At 45.8% G+C, this 17,877-nt stretch overlaps 1 protein-coding gene across 4 annotated transcripts in view; it reads right to left on the bottom strand.

Annotated features, from left to right (window-relative positions):
- The window catches only part of DNAH9 (dynein axonemal heavy chain 9), a 155,803-nt gene that overhangs the window by 51,212 nt on the left and 86,714 nt on the right, over positions 1-17,877 (bottom strand). For all 4 annotated transcript variants that reach the window (XM_015880078.3, XM_085522724.1, XM_085522725.1 and 1 more), the window contains 6 exons: positions 10,668-10,856; positions 9,152-9,387; positions 7,575-7,697; positions 6,479-6,683; positions 3,153-3,317; positions 1,114-1,254 (listed from right to left, as the gene is read on the bottom strand). In XM_015880078.3, coding sequence (XP_015735564.3) covers positions 1,114-1,254; positions 3,153-3,317; positions 6,479-6,683; positions 7,575-7,697; positions 9,152-9,387; positions 10,668-10,856 — 1,059 coding nt within the window. The remainder of the gene's footprint in view (positions 1-1,113; positions 1,255-3,152; positions 3,318-6,478; positions 6,684-7,574; positions 7,698-9,151; positions 9,388-10,667; positions 10,857-17,877) is intronic.

The following is a 17,877-nucleotide window of genomic DNA, read 5'->3' as shown; positions in this document are numbered from 1 at the left end:
CTGCATTTATTTTAAAGCACAGGACCAGAAGCAGGTTCTCTCTCAGTATCATCCCCATAGAGGAGTCCATACTGTTACCAGTCAGCCAGCAGCCACTCTGCAAGGGGTCAGATGCCCACAGATCCCACCAGGACTTTTAGGCTAAGGGCTTTCATAAGGGACCCTTATTGCCCTGGATAAGCAGAAATGATTTGCCTTTTGCACAAAGGGCAGCAATAAATCCCTGGCATTGAGGCCTCATTGGGACAGGGCTGTGTTTACACAGTAATTTGATGCTTTAATATTGTGTCATTTGGGGAGTGGGGATTGTTTCAACATCAAGGTCTTGGATAATTGCTAAGGGCAGCAGCAATTCTCCTTAACTTATGAAATATCTGCACAGACATTATGACCCCGATGACATCACAGATACAGAACTAAATGTAAATATAAAGGAAAGATTAACTGAGGGAAAGAGTGACTCCCAACACTGTACTAAATCTCCATGCACAAATATATAGAAATACATAGAAAAAAGCACTTTGTTGGCTCTTTCCCAAGATGATCTCTTTCAAATCCATTGCTCATCTCCCTCAGCCAGGCCAAGAAGGCTGTGAATATGGAGGAGATAACAAATGGCTTGTAAAGTTCTACTTTGCAATTAACTTCTGGAATGTTCAGTAATCAAGGCTGTTAATGCACCTCCGAGTCAGACTGTGGCTTTCTACAAGGCTTCAGTTCACTTGCCTCAAAAGAAACCAAGCGAAAGAAAGAAAAGCTGGTTAAGACTGACTTCATCTGATCTCAGTCTAACCAGCTGCAGAGGGATGACCAGCCAACTCAGAGTGAGGGCAGATGCCAGCCCAGCCCCAATTTTCAGTACAGATGTGCCTTTCTTTCAATGCTCAGACTGCTCATGGCTCAAGGAAATGACTTGGGAAGGGAAGGGAAGGGAAGGGAAGGGAAGGGAAGGGAAGGGAAGGGAAGGGAAGGGAAGGGAAGGGAAGGGAAGGGAAGGGAAGGGAAGGGAAGGGAAGGGAAGGGAAGGGAAGGGAAGGGAAGGGAAGGGAAGGGAAGGGAAGGGAAGGGAAGGAACTGAGCTGCTCTGTGGTGCTGCCCTGGGACTCACAGTACCTTCAGAGAAAACTGGTACATGGGATGGATGGCACGGAGGTCGTTCATGGCAAAGTACAGCAGAGAGGCCCGTGCGGCGGCAGGCCTGTAGTGCTCCCTCGCCTCGTTAATCTTGGCTTCAGTCACCTTGGACTCCTGGACCTGGAGGGAAAACACAGAATGAAGACACTGAGAATAAAAATCTCAGTGAGCTCTGTGAAGGGGATGGCAGTACCTGCCACAGAGACACCAGGTCAAATGATGGCCAGCCTGCCCTCAACCCACAGCGCACCATGCCTGAGCCTTCACTCCCAGCAGCTCCATCCTCTGGTGTATCCTTCATTAACTGCACTCTTCCTCACATCCAATCCTCTGTTTTCCCAACCCTCTCCTCCCCCCCCCCCCCCCTTCCCACACACACACAGAGCTCTCACTACGGTTCTTCACTAACTAGAATTATTTTTGTCATCCATGAGTTTTTCCTGCTAATTGCCCCCCTTCTGTGCAAATCATTAATAACACAGGGCTGAACAGGCAGTGCTGCTCATGAGACAGCTTCTCCCAAAGCTAAGAACTGCTGATTTTCTCAGCTACTTGCTGCCTTTTCTCTCCAGCACCTAATGCCTCCCTGCCTTCCCAGCCAGGTGTCAGCATAGCTGCTGTGATGGACACAACGAAAATCCTTTTGGCAGATACATCCATCTCACTAATGTCTCAGTTCTGTTCATTCTTTTATTCCACTTCAGCAGCATGAAGCAACGTCCTTGAGCCTCCTGGGGATTATGTTAGGCTCAGGCTATGTACAGCCAAAAGTGCCACTGATCCAGGTGGTTCAGCAAATCATTCAACGGGGACATGGCAGAAATGGGATCAATACGTGTGGCACAGCCCTGCAGATCACAGCACAGCATAGTCCAGACAACTAACTTTCAGCTGTCCTACCCCAAAATGCTTAACAAATCTAGAAATGTAAAATCCAGAGAAGGAAAGGAAAACAGTTGCTCTCCATACAATGGAGAGGACAGTCCTCAGAAAGAAAACCCTGTTACTTTTTTTTTGTACCCTAACCAAGAACAGAGTAGGGGATTGACTTGAGAAGCAGACATAACATTGCCCTGAAGCAGCTTTCCATGTGGGTACCAAACTCATCAAAACCAGGTGCAGTGTCTAAACTTCATCCTCACTGCCACAGAGTTGGCAGGGATCATCTTTACAGACCCCACTCGTTCAGAAATAGAAGCATTTCATGAACACTTAATTCAATAGGGCAATGCCAACCTTGCTGTGTTTCAATATCCCCTCTGAGGAGTACAAGCACACCATCCCTAGGAAGCTGGACGTGTGCAATGTCCCACAGATAGAAGAAATCATTTCATTTCTTAACGTGGAGGCATAAAGTGGAAGGCAGTCTGATCCTGACCTGAGCACACGTGTGTGGGCTGAAAGACAAGCACAGGTTGTAAAGATGGGATGCAGGGGGCAGCAGCTGAGGATGGCCAGACAGGAGTCCTGCTGCAATCCAGGCATGATATGTGCATTTCTTGAGTCTCCTTGGCATCAGGGCAAAACCACCATGCACTTAACTGTCCCTATGTGGCCAGTAAGGTGACTTGGTTAGGTGTCAACACTGGCAGCTGATTTGCATCCCAAGGAACAGAAGGGTACAAAATACCCAAGTTCTTGCAGATTCACTCGAGATCACAAACTCAAGACTTCAGTCCCCTGGCAGAACTAAAATGCAGCTTAATTGAGCAAGTGTGATGTGTTCAGAATTATGCTGGAGCAGTTTAAAGCCGCCTTGATACAGTGCGTAAATTTTATCATCTTTACATCAGGCACTGCCATTTTCCCTTGATCTTAAATAGGCCATTTAACATACAAAAGCTCCGAATAACTGAACGGCTTGAAGCTGGCCAGAATGGTGAGTGCTTCAATTTATAACATTTCCTATTCACTACTCAGCAGAAGACCCCTATGTTGCGAAGAAGCTGTGTTTCACCCACAGATCCTTAAAGAACACATCTCACATGATTTCCTCTGAGCCATCACTGTCATTATACCTTCTCTTCAATTTCTGCTGCTGTCTGTTTAGTGGTCTCCAAGTTCTCCACCAACGCTGTGTCTCCCAGGAAGTTCCCAGATGCCGATGACAGTCTAGACAACAAGTTGTCCTCTAATGTTTTCAGGGTGATCTTGAATCCATTCTGTTGCTTTGTGAGATCTGACTGCAGATAAACCATTAATAAAGTCTTAGGCACAAAACATGCAGGATTAACCACCTTCACAGGGGAACGGACTTCTAAGTGATCACCGCCACAGTTCAACACTGATTATTCCTGCTTTGACTGTGAACAGAGCTCTGGGAATCCTACGTACCTAACGTGCCACTGATTCATGGAAAGAAGCACAGAAAGCATGAGGAGAACTCAGCCCTTCTACTCAGAAAGTATTAAACTGCTGGAAATGAAAAAGGTGGAAAAGACCTTCAGCCTCTGTCACAAAGAATCATAGAATGGTCTGGATTTGAAAGAACCTTAAGCATCACCTGGTTCCAGCCCCGTGCTGTGTGCTGGGTTGCCATCCACCAATCTCAAACACACATTCTGTATCTCTGTCTGGAAAGTATTTATGAAGCTTAACTCAACCTGAATAGTTCCTCTGAACCAAGCCTACATATCAACAGATACACCAGTTCTACTAGTAATAGAAGCCAGGGGGCTAAAACATGGATAGGGAGAACACCTGCAGACTCACTAGGGTCCAGAAGTGAGCACTACTCATCCTGGGACCAAAACAGAAAGGAAACTCAGTCTCGCTCAATTGCTGCTCCCTTTTGTACCCTGTACCCAAAGACTCCCTCAGAACACCAGCCTGCAGTGCTGGAAGCTGCTCACACCAGGACAATCCCCACAGTGAAGGGTTTGCAAAGACAATGCTGGGCAACCTGTCCCAGTGCATCACCACCCTCTGGGTGAAAACTTCCTCCTGATATCCAACGTAAACCTCCCCTGTCTGAGCACCTATTCTGAGCATCAGACCATATAAGATGTTGTAGCACAGCCATGCAGCTGATTTGGATGCTGTGAAGATAGAAGCCTGGTGGCTACTCCCTACAAAAACTGAGCTAATCATTAGCTTGACTCTGTACATAAAACACTGCTCTGTTATACAGTTTTAAATCCTCACACTGCACTTAAGCGACAGAGCCAAGTAGTATTTGCTCCATCAGCAAAGGTTTTTCAGCAGATTAACCAACACTCCCCATAAGAAGTCATCTCTCAATATTTGGGCTGAGATTTCACACTCTTGCTGTGCACACACTCGTTTTGTGTCAGTGCCAGAAAAGGATCCAGCAGTGAGCACCAACACGTGATGCTCACCAGTATTCCTGTGGCAGAGCTGTTCTCAAAGACCTGCTCCTTAGGCCCTACACACAGGTGGTGAATACCTCACAAGTCTTGAAACACGTCTAAAACTAACACTAACTCTGTAAGCTCCTGTCATTCAAGCATAGCATGGCTTGAAAAATGACATTTTGCAAGCTATTATTGCAGACCACAGCCTGCAAGCCTGCTGCTCTTAATGAGGCTGCATGTGACTTTTGCTCCAATAGCTTATAATCACCATGCAGTATCTGGAAAGCACCCTCAGAAGGGCACACAATGCTGTATTTGCCACAAAACCCTGCATCTGTTGCAGCTCTATAGTGTTATTGTTTTCAGCAGGAGCAAGGTCATCATTTCTTATTCCTACAGTGGAGCTCATTATCTGCTATTTCACAGCTTATACATAACAGCTCTGGTTCAGGAAACAGGTGATGCTGGAAGCACTTACTGTTTTGCTCCTGCAGCTCACCTGGGCTACAGGCCCAGTGCAGGACTTGTTACCAACCTACTGATATCTAAAGGGGAGCTACAGGAAAGAAGGGGACAGACTTTAGCAGGGAATGCTGTGATAGAACAAGGGGAAATGGTTTCAAACTTAAAGAGGAGAGATTTAGGTTGGATATAAGGAAAAAGTCTTTTTCAGTGAGGGTGGTGAGACACTGAAATAAGTTGCTCAGAGATGTGGCGGGTGCCCCATCCCTGGAGACTATCAAGGAAAAGTTGGATAAGGCCCTGGGCAACCTGACCTATGACATGGAATCAGTCTCTCTCCTTGTGACAGGAGCCGTTACCAGCAGTGCTGCTGTCCCCAGAGCAGCAGTCAGGGACCTCTCTGTGCTGTGGGTCACCCCATGCAGCCCCCAGCAGAAGCCGGAGCTGCCTGCAGTCCCCGGGCTGCTGGGACAGTCTGGCTCCTATAAGACAGGCACAGCTCACACATTAATTGCGGTCATTACGTATTCTTTATGCCATCTTTTGGCTCGTTAGCGCATGAGCCCGTTTCAAATGAAACGTGTCGTTAAGGCTGCACAGATAACGTAGTTTAGAATCTCATTAAAGAAAAGATGATTACTGAAGTGGCCTGGCCTGACCGAACGTGTGTACTAAATTCACTCTGACTCTCAGTAAATATTCAGCATTATACATATCCATTATAGTGCTAAGTTTGCCATTAGCAACAAGGCTTTAGAATGATATACTGAGACAGAAGCAATATTTATTTAAATGCAAAGAGAGAGAAAACATTTTGGCCATTTACAAACAAGCATGAATAAGAACCAGAACAGAAAAACTTACTTATCAGCCTCACAACATTTATAGTGCCTAAAATTAAGTGAGATTAATCCTATCTCCAAAGTAAGAGTGAAAGATGGAGAAAAAATGGTATAATATGAGCCTGCTTCCATTTACAAGAGGAGTAGGAAAAAGAGTTTTCTACCCGTAGATTTGGAGAAAAAGAGCTTGAAATTGCAGTTTAAGTGTTCCCAAAAATACCAAGAAAACAAAAAGTAGCAGAAAAACACTTCTCCCTCAGCACTTATCATTGAGACAGGCTGTGAGAGATGGGGCTGTGCAGCCAGCAGAAGAGAAGGCTCTGAGGAGGGCTGAGAGTGGTCTTTGAGTATCTAAAGGGGCTGTGAGAAAGAAGGGGACAGACACTTCTGTAGGGTCTGCTGTGATGGGGCAAAGAGCAATGGTTCCAAACAAAAGGAGGGGAGATGTAGATTGAAGTTTCTCACACTACAGGCAGTGGCACAGGTTGCCCAGAGGTGCCCCCTCCCTACACACACCCAAGGTTAGGCTGGAGGGGCTCTGAGCTGTGGGTGTCCCTGCTCAGTGCAGGGAGCTGCACTAGATGACCCTTAGGGGTCTCCTCCAACTCAAACCGTTCTATGATTCTATGAGGGAAATCCGATGTTATGAGGAGCTCAGCAACCTCTCCACATGAAATGCTATTTGTCTTTAAATATTTATATTATTTTTCATCTTTTCCTGCCCACCTTGAGCTGCTCCAGGTCGGGCCGCTCCGCGCTGACCACTGCAGCCAGCAGCTGCTCCTCAAGGCCGTCCCGCGTGACAGTGAAGTTGATGAGGGTGCACTGTGCCTGCAGCTCGGGCTGGAAGTGGGGGTTTGCCAGCTTCGTGTGCAGGATCAGACGGAAGGCAGGGTTGAACTCGCACTCTTTGTCCCCAATCTTAATGTACCTGAAATTGGAGCAAAAGGAGCATGGGTGCATGTTCCTTCCAGTACAAATGATGGCATCAGCCAGTGGAAGTGATACTTCCAAGGATGCAGCTGGGCTTTAGTGGAATTTGAGTACACGCTCCAGTCAAACATCAGTCCCCCTAGGCCTCTTCTTGTCTACTTCTGTTGCTTTTATGGCTGGGAATCAGAAGCAGAGATAGAACATCCAGAACAAGCAGCTCCTGGCAGCACCCAGCAAAGCCTCTACTTCCTGCCCTAGAACGACCAGCAGCCATCTGTGGGGTCAGCCACAAAGGACTGGGACTGACACAGGTCAAAGCCCACGATTAAGTACAAAAACAGTCCTCAAAGGCCTGAAGGAAGATGAGATCCAGAGCCCAGCCAGATTTCTGTCGTTTCCTACTCTAGTGTGAGGTGCTGAGGAGGTAGGCAGAGCCACCAAGAACCTGCCCTCATTAGAAACACATACATATTCCTAATGTATACATCTGCAGCTGTAACCACAAAGGATGCACAGTGTTTGCTAAAATCCAAGGTTACCTTTTCTTCATAACAGCCATAGCTATTTTGGTCATAATCCAGCATCAGGATAGCCAATTACAGACACCAAGGTCACCCAACCCAGAGGAGGATTGCAGGTCTCACTTTCACAAGAGCTTTGAATGGTGCTGTCCAGCTAAATGAAAACTTCAGATTTATTTCATCCTATGAGTGAATGACCTGTGATTGCCTGATTTAAACACTCTTGAAGGGAAGATGTTAGTGATGCCATAGACAAGCACTAACAAGTGACAAGGTCAGGAAAGGAGAGCACAGCAACACAAAGCACACACACCAGGAAAAGGGTAGAAATGGAAGCACATGGGACACTGAGCCTTCCCAGAGCTCACCTTCCTTTCTTGATTGTTTCTCGCCCCAGTAAAGGCCCCAGAACTGGATCTACTGACTCTTCCATGTTTTCAATCAGAACCAGTTCTCCTGCAGCCAGGGCTCGTTCCATTGTGTCCAGATACCTGTGGAGACAGCATTAGCACCCAGTACAGCAAGGCTGGGGTTGGCTGCAACGCATCACTGCAAGGAGACCACCAGGGGACAGAGGGATGCTCCAGCTGTGATGCATCACATGCACGTGTCAGGAAATGGCAGAGAAGAAGAGGGGCAGAATGGTGTCAGCATGTGATGTTGAAAGTGGCACTGTCTGGGAGGGAGAAAGGACAAGCAGTAACAGCTGCATCTTCGTTCCCAAGAAAAGATGGGTTGGACTGTGGGTTTTTTTTTGCATGTAGTTTGTTTTTCCCTAAAAGCCACTGGCGCAATTAACCTTGTATAAAAGCAGAAAAACAGCAAGCTGCATCCTTTCTGTGCCCTAGGGTTAGGGACAAGTTTAGGACAGTTGTGACTATCATTTAATTCTTCTTTCCTCATATGGGAATTATGCCTTTTTGCAATGTCTAACTCCCCTTTCAGGGTACCTGCCAGCTGCATATGTGCTCAGGAGGGGAAAAAGAGATGCACAAGTGTTTGTAATGGCAGCATATGAGTGTTACAGGATCTGTTCCTCCTGGAGGTTTATATCCATGTGCCTTCTCTCTTGCATCCCTTACTTTTCCCCTCTGGATAAGGTATAGTGACCTGGTTGGCCAGGAAACAGAAATTTGCTCTAATGAAAAATACCGCTGTTTCCAAATGTCTTCTCAGCCCACATGAGAGCAAACCTAATAAATTCTTGTTATTTTCTAAGATAAAAGCAGAGGGAGATCAATACAGGCAAAGCCAAATACCCCCAGATAAGCACTGAGCTCTTGGGTCACTCTCAGGCAGTGCAAAATAATGTATAAAGGGCCAAAAATCTCAGAGTTAGCATCCAAGCAGAGATTTGACTCTTGGTCTATTCCTTCCCAGCTGGGAGTCCTCACTAGTGGGTACAAGTTGATATAGCAGGAAATGATGATCTGACCAGAGACAGGAGACAGGAGTGAAAAAGCCTTCCCACTAAAGATGTGGCCAGAACATGTGATGAGAACATCCCAGATGGTGCCAACACTGAGCAGAGTTAGCCCATCTGGGTGGTGCCCCTCACACCAACTTCACCTCTGCCTTCTTCCAAAGCTGTAAGAAGCTTCACTCACCTGCTGGGGTGAAACTGAGTCAGGACCCAACGTGACATAAGCCTGAAGGAGGATGCCATGGTCCTATGCATCACACAGCCTCCAGCATACTTCTCCTTTCAATCTCTGTTTCTGAGGAGTTTCTATGGTAACTTGGCCAAGCACTAAGCAGACCCACTATCTACTGAGGAACCTCTATCATTTTGGTAATGAATAACCGGCTCCTGCACCAATACTTCTGAGAGTTTCCCTTCAATGTAATGGGCTCAGATGGCTGCAGATAAACATATGCTGCTCATCAAGCACAAGGGGCAGGTAGCCATGAAAAGGTACTGTTCTGTGACACAGCTGATGCTCACCCCTTCTGTCCAATTCGGATCACCCGCAGGTCTTCTCCATACTTTGCTTTGATCCATTTGATTCCCTGCAGCTGAGGATCCACCAGGAGGGGCCAACGCTCGCAGTTGGTGAGAATGGTGGCATTTTCAGTGGACATCCGATCGGCCGGCAGCCCCTCATTCTGCCAAGCTGCAATATCAGCATCATCTGTCAGCATGGTCAGAGGGTCCAGGGATGGAGTTACAGGGATCGGCACCTGGGGGACAAGGAGAAGTGTGTCAGCACAAGGCATCAAGCATGGCTTGTTATGATGAGCGAGCAAAACAATTCAAGCAAATTTAGCTTAATTAAAAACTGAGAAGTTTTGTTTATCAGTATTCTACCATTCTACTGGGTAGTTTTGATCTAATATTAAGTGTTTTTCACTCCTGTTGTGAATGAACATAAATTATGCATGGATCCCAACGATTTTTTGCCTGCAGAGTGCTGAGAGCCCTGAAAAGCTGCAGCCCACCCAACCAGGATCAGACCAAACTGCTGCGTGTGAGCACTCTGAAATGACAGCTTAGAAGAATATAATTAACACCCTAATCAGCCTGCTGCTGTGCTGCAAAATGGCATCTGCAGTTCCAGAAACACTTCTCCAACATGGGAGGCCACTTCTGGGTGCGACAACTAGAAAGTTACCTGCATCATTTATCTGCACAGAAAGGGTCGTTAAGTTTCAGATGGAAATTGAGGCCACTTATGTGAAACCTCTAAGCACCAAGTCAGGCCCTTTTTGGACCATTTCCTTACTTAACCAAGCTTTTGGTTTAGTATTAAGGAACACAGGATGATGTTTTTTATCTCCCTCATCATAAGGATCTTGCTCTTTTTCTCAGCTTTTGATTTGAGCATCGCTGCAAGTTGTGACCTTACATAAAAGCCTCTTGGCATTTCACCAGGCTTTGTAACATCCAGTTAGGTAATGATGTGCAAAAGCTCAGTCTTGCAGGAGACTGAGCACATGTTAATTTATTGATGTATTAAGTACATAGTAGGAAATCAGTGAAATATTACTGAGTCTGAAGCACAATGGTTTCCATGTGCTCTCCAAGACATGGGTGAAACTCGGGAACTGACAGGCATTGCCAGCATGAACAGAGCTCATGTCTTACATGAGTTACCATCTGGAGTCTCTCCAAGCCTACTAGAGAGCTAGCAGTGAGCTCTGCCTCTTCCAAGCAGTCTCTTTTCCATACTACCTCCTCTGTAGGCTGTCTCTGACTCCTGCACCAACTGACACTAGTCTCCATGTTTTAGATTCCATGCTGCAGTTTCTCCACAGTCCACAGGGGAATGGGATCACCTGCACGGTGCAAGGAGACCACAGTGTCTTCCCCAAAGAGGAAACAAGCGTGGCTATGACTTGATCCTCAGTGCAACTTGGTGAGGCCACAGGGGTGCGATTTACTTGGAGGATCCCCCATGGACAACAGTTCAAGGCCATGTTATACCCAGTGACAACTGCTTTTCAGAGAAAGCAGGGCTTACTTCTAACTGCTGCAAATAGGGCTTCCAGATTTTATCCATGAGGTCTTGTCGGTATTTCTTGGTGAAGTATCCCAGGTAGGAAACAAACGCTGTAATCAGCAGGACATCGCCACACAAAGTGCTCTGCTGATGTTTGAAGTCCTTCACAGCTTTGGCCCATCTCACATTTTCAGAAGCAAGTCCTCCAACCTGCAATTTCCCAAATCAAGTTCATTGTTAGTATGGCTCTTTAAGCAGTACCTAAAGATCTGACCATATCCATACGTTGTCCCTACCTCAAATGTCATCTCCTAAAGTTTAAAACCAGGATAGGAAACACCCAACAGTTACTTCGCTGAACTCTTCCTGTCCTGTGAAAAAGTCTGGTTCTGCACTTGAGTCCCAGTATCTAAATTAATAAAGGGAAGATCCATCACCCAGTGCATTGATCCTCATTCATCCCCAGCAGGAATCCACATCAGGACTTATCTGGCAGCCCATCAACTGTTACTTGCCTCCATGTCACAGATTCACACCTCATTATGCTCCCCTCACTCAAAGACCAACAGCCACAACCCTCAGCTGTTCCAAACAACTCATGGCCATGGCAGGTGACATTTCACCTTCATCCCAATACCCTTGGGTCTTCGTTTTCCTTTCCTGCAAAGTCCAGTCCAGGAAACAGTCAGGGACAAGATCTCCTTCTACCTTCACGTTTACCATGTGATGCTCTATCAGACAGCAGGATTTTCTAGGGGATGTGCTCTGCTTGGCTAGGCCAGATGAGTTCCTCTCATTCCTCTCCAAAATACACAATGGGAGGAAGAGCTGCAGCTGGGTCGGACTCAGCTCCTTAAGCACCTTGTCTGCAGGCAGCAGCCCTGAGCAGGTGACTGAGGAAGACTCTACAAATGACCACCAGGTAAGAGCTCCTGACATCATTTCCCAGCTTCCCACAGACAGAGGAATAAGAACATTTTGAAACAGAACGTCCACCTTCATCTTAATAGCCACTGATGACTTTTTCCTTCATTCCTAAGGTGTCACGGATGCCAACCAACCTTTTGGCACCTGCAGCATCTTGGAGCTTGAAGCACCACAGTTCAGCTACGTTTTTTTGTAAAAAAAAAAGTACATCCTTTTATGCTCCGCCTGACCTTTTCAACTGCTAAAATCTGCTCTCACAGTGGAAAAACACCGAACAATCACGCTTGCTTCACCTTCTCCGTGCCACTCATGATTTCAAGCCCTTGATATCCCCTCTGCTGTCTGCTTTTGAGGTTGAAGAGCTTTAAGTCTATTCAATAATTCCTCAAACAGAAGCCTTTTGATTGTCCTTGCAATCTTTATCTTTACGGAATGATGTAATCTTTATCCTCTGGTTTCTTTTTGTTGTTACTTTCCCTGCACCATTTCCAATTCCACTTCATCCTTTGAGGTACAGCAGAGGGGCTGGAGGTAGAGCTGCATGCTCAGGATTTATTTGGAATGGATTTATATGGTTAAGATTGTGATTTTTTATCATTTTTTCCCCTGTTTTGTTCTCTTCTTTTCCTAATAATTGCTAACATTCAATTTCAGATCAGGTTTGGGGTGTTATTTCTTTCCCCCATGGGAGCACAGAGCTCACACGCTCACAGAACTCTTAGCTCCATCGTTTAATGCCTGAATGGCAATAATTACTTCAGCATATTTATGTTCCCTGCACTTCACATCTCCATCACTGGGTATCATTTCTACAGATCTTCATAGATTTCATCACTACTACATTCATATTTTAGACAATCTGTGCAACCTGCTTTAGACATCACCTTTTTCAGACTGTTTATGAATAACCTGACCAACAACAAGAACCAAAAGAAATCAGCAAAAATACCTCTGGTGGTCTTCCTACCTTCGCAAATCCCTAAGAAACCCATGAGAACTGCCCCTCGGGCAGTTTGATATCCCACCAGGAGCAGAAAGAGGCTGCCCATTTTCTTTGACTTGTTATGATACATCAGAGCTACCCCTAAACCTGTCCTATCTCATCAGCATGAACCACCATCCAGGCTTTCCACCATCTCAGCTGTCCTCATGCTCCCTAAGCCTTGAATGAAAGTCTGCTCTCGATACATTTAGGATCACAGTAGTCTTCCTTGGGGCTACAATATTTGCAGGCCAAAGCTTCAGCAAAGAGTTTCAATTGTTTTCTCAACCTTACCACATTACCACATGCAGCCACGTTTTTATGGATGAAGTACCCTGAGGTCCTTCCTCCAGCCTCCTCAAGGTAAATTCTCAATCTGCTCCCTTGGTTCTCCACCTCTAAGAAGAATTCTTTATCTTCTGATGTTCTAAAACTTGTAGACTCTTTACCTACTCCTAATTATTTTCCTGAGGTGGTTTTTTACCCAATCCTGGTTGCCTTCATTAAGTCTTGTATATTTTAATATCTTTAAGAAATCTCAGGTGTTCTCTGTATCGGATCCTAGAAGTCATTTGGATTCTTTTCATCTCATTTGATTACCTGTAGCTCTTTAGTAATGAGGGAGAGTGAACAATCATTCCCTATTCATCTTCTCAATACCATTCACAATTTTACTGGCTTCTGTCACATCCATCCCTACACCCTCTCTTTTCCAAAATGAAGAGTCCTAATCATTTCCCCCCTAACCATTTTGTATATGGAAACGACAATACTACATTCTTCCCTGTGCCCTCTCTAGGTTACCTGCAGCCTTTTGACATGCCAACCAGTTTCTATTCAGCATGTAAGATGGAGGCACACCATAGATTTGGATTGATTGAATCATTATTTAGCTTTTGTTTCCCAGTTCTTCCTACCAATTCCTAACACTCAGTGCTGCCTCCAGACATGTGCTAGGCTGCTGTTTCTGAGAACTCTCCACAAGAGCTCTTATGTGAGTGACAACAGTGCAATTAAGACCTATCAGTGAAAATGCATGATTAGGGTTCATTTTCCCTGGATGCATTATTTTGCATTTGTCATCACTAAATCTCATCTATCACATTGGATGTCTTCACTCACAAACCTCACCATCAGCCACCCCTCTTTGCTGGTCCACATGTCCCTAGACACTCCTTGGTCCCCTGGATCATCTTCTCTACACCACGTATAGTTCATAAGATGTCAAACTAAAATCGGGGCACCTTAAATGTATGTCTTGTCTTCATCCACTTGGTATATTTTCCAATCCAAAGGCTTGTGTATACTTAGGCTTCTTCTTCATATTTGTTTCAAGTCTAGGAGCCTAATTCTTGCCCAGTCGCACAGATGACACATTGTGGATGTCAAATGAAAGACACATCAGCAAGAGCTGTCGGGATCTATTCCGAGATCAAAGCCAGAGATGAGAGAAAAGAAGGTATGCATTGCCCAGCAGTAACCTGGGATCCAAATTCCTTGCATGCATTGCAAACCAGATCCATTTTTGACAGCTGCAGAAGCAAGCAGGTCTTTAAAAACAGTTAATGGCATTGGCTCTGACATGCCCTGCTCTCCTGCACTGACAGCTGTGCTCAGAGCTCCCTCACTGCCCTCTGCTCGCAGCTCCAGCTACTCACCAGCTTAGAGGGAACCAGGGAGCCTCAGCAGGATGCACTGCCCTGGGGGCTCACACACCACCACGGGGGCTGTGAAGTCCTTCCAGCTTTTCTGGCTCAGTTGCATTGGCTTAAGAGAGCTCAGATGGAGGGAGCGGCAGAAAGATCATTTATGAGCTTTATTTGCAGCATTAGGAGAGCATGGCTCAAAGCTCTTTCCAAACCTTTGCATTTAGAGACACCACAGCATCAGACGCTGAATGGGACAGATACCTGTTTTAATTCCCTTGTTTGCTGTTGCACTCTTTTCTAGACTGTATGCTTGTTGGAGCAGCAGGAGAGTCTCCAGAGGGTTTGTATGTGTGTGTATTTATTCATCCCCTAGCAAAGCCATAATGCAAACAATCCCAGCCCATCTTCTCTTGCATTACAAAAGCCCAGGGTTAACACTGGCCTCCCTCAGACTCATTCTCCTATCTGTTCTTAGCATTTGTGACTGTCACACTGAAATATTCACCCAGCACAGCAAGGCTGACGTGTGCAGCTACATGAACAGCATCTATCCTTCTCCTGGACATCATCTTCCTCACTGCAGTAAAGACAGCAGTGCTCATGCAATGTTCCAGTTTCATATGATGCTAGAGGCAGGAACAGGTTTGCTTCTGCCTGGCTCTGCTTTCCCTAATGAGGAAAGGAAAAGTGATTTTCAACCTGATGCTGCAGGAGGGACAGCGCACCCTGGCACTGGCCATCTCAGTTATGAATGCAGCTGGGAGAAGGTCTCCGCACTCCCAGAAGTGGAGCAAAAAGTGTTTTCCAAGTCCATTTCCCCAGGCATCACCTCTGCAGGCACAGGAGGATGCGACAGATTGTGGTCCCTGCCACGGCAACGTACTGCACTCAAGTAGAAGTCCAAATTCAATCTAAATGAAAATGGCTTAGGAACGTCAGCGGGGACTGGTAGGGCTGGAAAATAATGATCACAATTAAAAGCAGAAAGCCTGAAGCCCGGCAGTGTCCTTTGCCTGCCCCCAAATAGCAACACCTTCATCTACCACGATGCACACACACATGCTAAAGCATCTTCATTTTTCCTGTTAGTAATTTGTTTGCTCATCTATGATGAACTTCGTGGCAAGACGCAAAACCCCATTAATGAAACATTCTCCTCTTGAAAGTAAGAGCCTGAAGGAACTGCAGGAAGGGCCCACATTCCCACCTGGGAAGCGGATGGGGCCACATGGTGCTTTTGTTTGTTCACACAACACCAAAGGGAAATGGCTTTTATCCATAACCATCTTCAAATCGCTGTAACAGCTTCAAGATTTCCAAGTCTGCAGCTTTTTGCAAAGGTTTGACAGCAAAAGGGCTCTTTCCAAAATCAGCCATCAGAGCACTTGGAGAGGAAAGCAGAGAGACTCTGAAGAGAAAGCAATTGAATTGTAACACAAAATGAATCCTCAGCCAAACAAAGGGGAACAGTGTTGAGTAACTCAGCAACAAAGGATGGAGTCCAGCACCAGCAAATCACTTGACCAAGCTCTGCTTATATGCAGGTCCTGCCCATGAGCCTGTGAGGAGTCCCAGCTAATCAGTGAGCTAATGAACGTCCTCGAATTCAAATATATTCCTACAGCTGTTAATTCTCTGAGACTACAGAGCCCACGACACAAACCCAGCACTAGCAGACCAGGGATAGGATCAATGGATCAATAGTATCAATGCAAAAACCTCAACTTCAACCAATGGAAGGTCTTCTAAATATGTATTCCAATGTCCTATCTTGATTTCATATAGGACACTTTCTTTCAGAGGAAATTACTAAACCTTAAAAATCATGTAGCGACACTTACCTCGGGTGACAGTGCACCTCGTTAAAGTACTTGCTCGTTTTGCTATTCAAGGACAGCTTTGCAAACATAACTAAGCCCTCAAAAAGAAGCACAGTTTTCATACTGCGGTTGTACCTCAATGGAGACCTCATGTTTTAAGCCCCAAATCCACATGCTAAGCATGCACCCATAAGAAATCAGGCTCTGTTTGTTACAGAGCTACTAATGGAGGTGAAATTAAGCCACATTCAGTGTAAAGCATAAGCACACGTGCATATGTATTGCTATGAAAAGAAATGAACCCACCATTTCTGTTTCTCTTTCTCAAAACATTTTCTTCTTCTACTTTGTATTTACTGACTCCTACATGACTCAGAGCCACGATCCATCTCTGCATTACATTAAACAGGATTTCGTTCGGCTGTGGAAAGGCACAGGGAAATATCCTGCAAAATCCCTCCAGAAATAGAAGCGGCTCTTTCGAACAAAAAAACCACTTTCCTGTTTTAATTAAAGGTTTTGGAAGCATTCAGTGAGATTTAACCTGAAGAACATGAAAGCATTAAAGTCCTTCTGTGGCCACATGAAAGAGATCTCCATCAGCACAGGAAAAGACTATCTGCTGTTTGTCTTTGACCCCTCTATCTGAGCACATCACAGCCCTGATTGCAAAGCAGTGCCTGTGCCACAGCTTCCCAGGGAGGCACATACAGATTAAAGAACAAAGCATGTTCTGTTTGTTTGCTCTTTGTTTTTAAAGTTTACTGCTACCAAAACATGCAGGTGGGGGAGTTGGGAAGTTTTCTGAGTGCCCATGAAAACCCACCTGAAATCCAGGCTAAAGCAATTTGCTGAAGGTCACCTAAGAAGGTGTGAGAGCAAGAAACAGAATCCAGCACAGTGCTACGCTTAAACTATTTGGCTCTATTTCTCTTTCTCACTGCAGTGGGATAGAGGACCACTTTATATACAAACCATAGACCAGCACAGCCACAGGCTGGTAAAACAAGCAGAGATATCTGCATCCAGCAGCACTTCTAGAAATACTTTTGTATTCTAAGCTACAAATGGCCTCACCAGCAGCAGCAGCTACTCCTACAAGAGAGACTGAGAGCAACTTCCAGCCCTAAACACATGCAGATCAGGCAGGACGCTCTCCTGGGGACACGGGGCCAGACTCTCTCAGGAGAGTGGTTTGAATGCAGCACCTCCCCTGCTCTGGGAGATGCATCTCTCCTTCAGTACCCTCACAAGGGCTGGGTGGCAAGGATGGGGTCAAGCATTTCATGGACCTTGACCACCTCTCTGGCACTGCAACTCCAGCCCTTCTGCCTATGGGACCACCTTCTGAAGCCCCATTTCCTTGCACCACACCGCCAGCACAGAACGCAAAATGCAAAGCACGAGGGGCACCTGCAGTGCTGCATGAAGCTGGGGCTTCAGCCAGCAGCACAGTAGGAACAGAAGCTGTTATCTTGTATCTGTGAAGCAATGACAAGAGCATCGCCCAGCAGAGGACCAGAGGCTGTGTGTACTGAAGATACAACAGCCAGTGATCCACCCCGATAGACTGATAATGCTTTTTCAGAGCTTTTCACTGTTAGCTTTTTGTTAGCTTCAAAACCTGCAAAGCTTCTCATATACTCCCACTTTTCTTTTTACCATATATCTCTGTGCTGTATAGTTTTGGTCCCATCAGTACTTGATCATGCAATTGAATTACAAAAAGGACACGAGAACAGTGATGAGAGCACAGTGTCTCTTCAAGCACATGCACTGCCTACCACAATCTATGGAAACAGCCAATGCAAATTCCTCTTCATTACTAAAAACTTGCTGCAGAGCAGGAAATG

The sequence above is a fragment of the Coturnix japonica genome, chromosome 23, assembly GCF_054131305.1.
Source record: "Coturnix japonica strain WE chromosome 23, WE-NBRP24, whole genome shotgun sequence".
Classification (NCBI taxonomy): Eukaryota; Metazoa; Chordata; class Aves; order Galliformes; family Phasianidae; genus Coturnix; species Coturnix japonica.
This window is presented reverse-complemented; position numbering and strand designations above follow the sequence as displayed.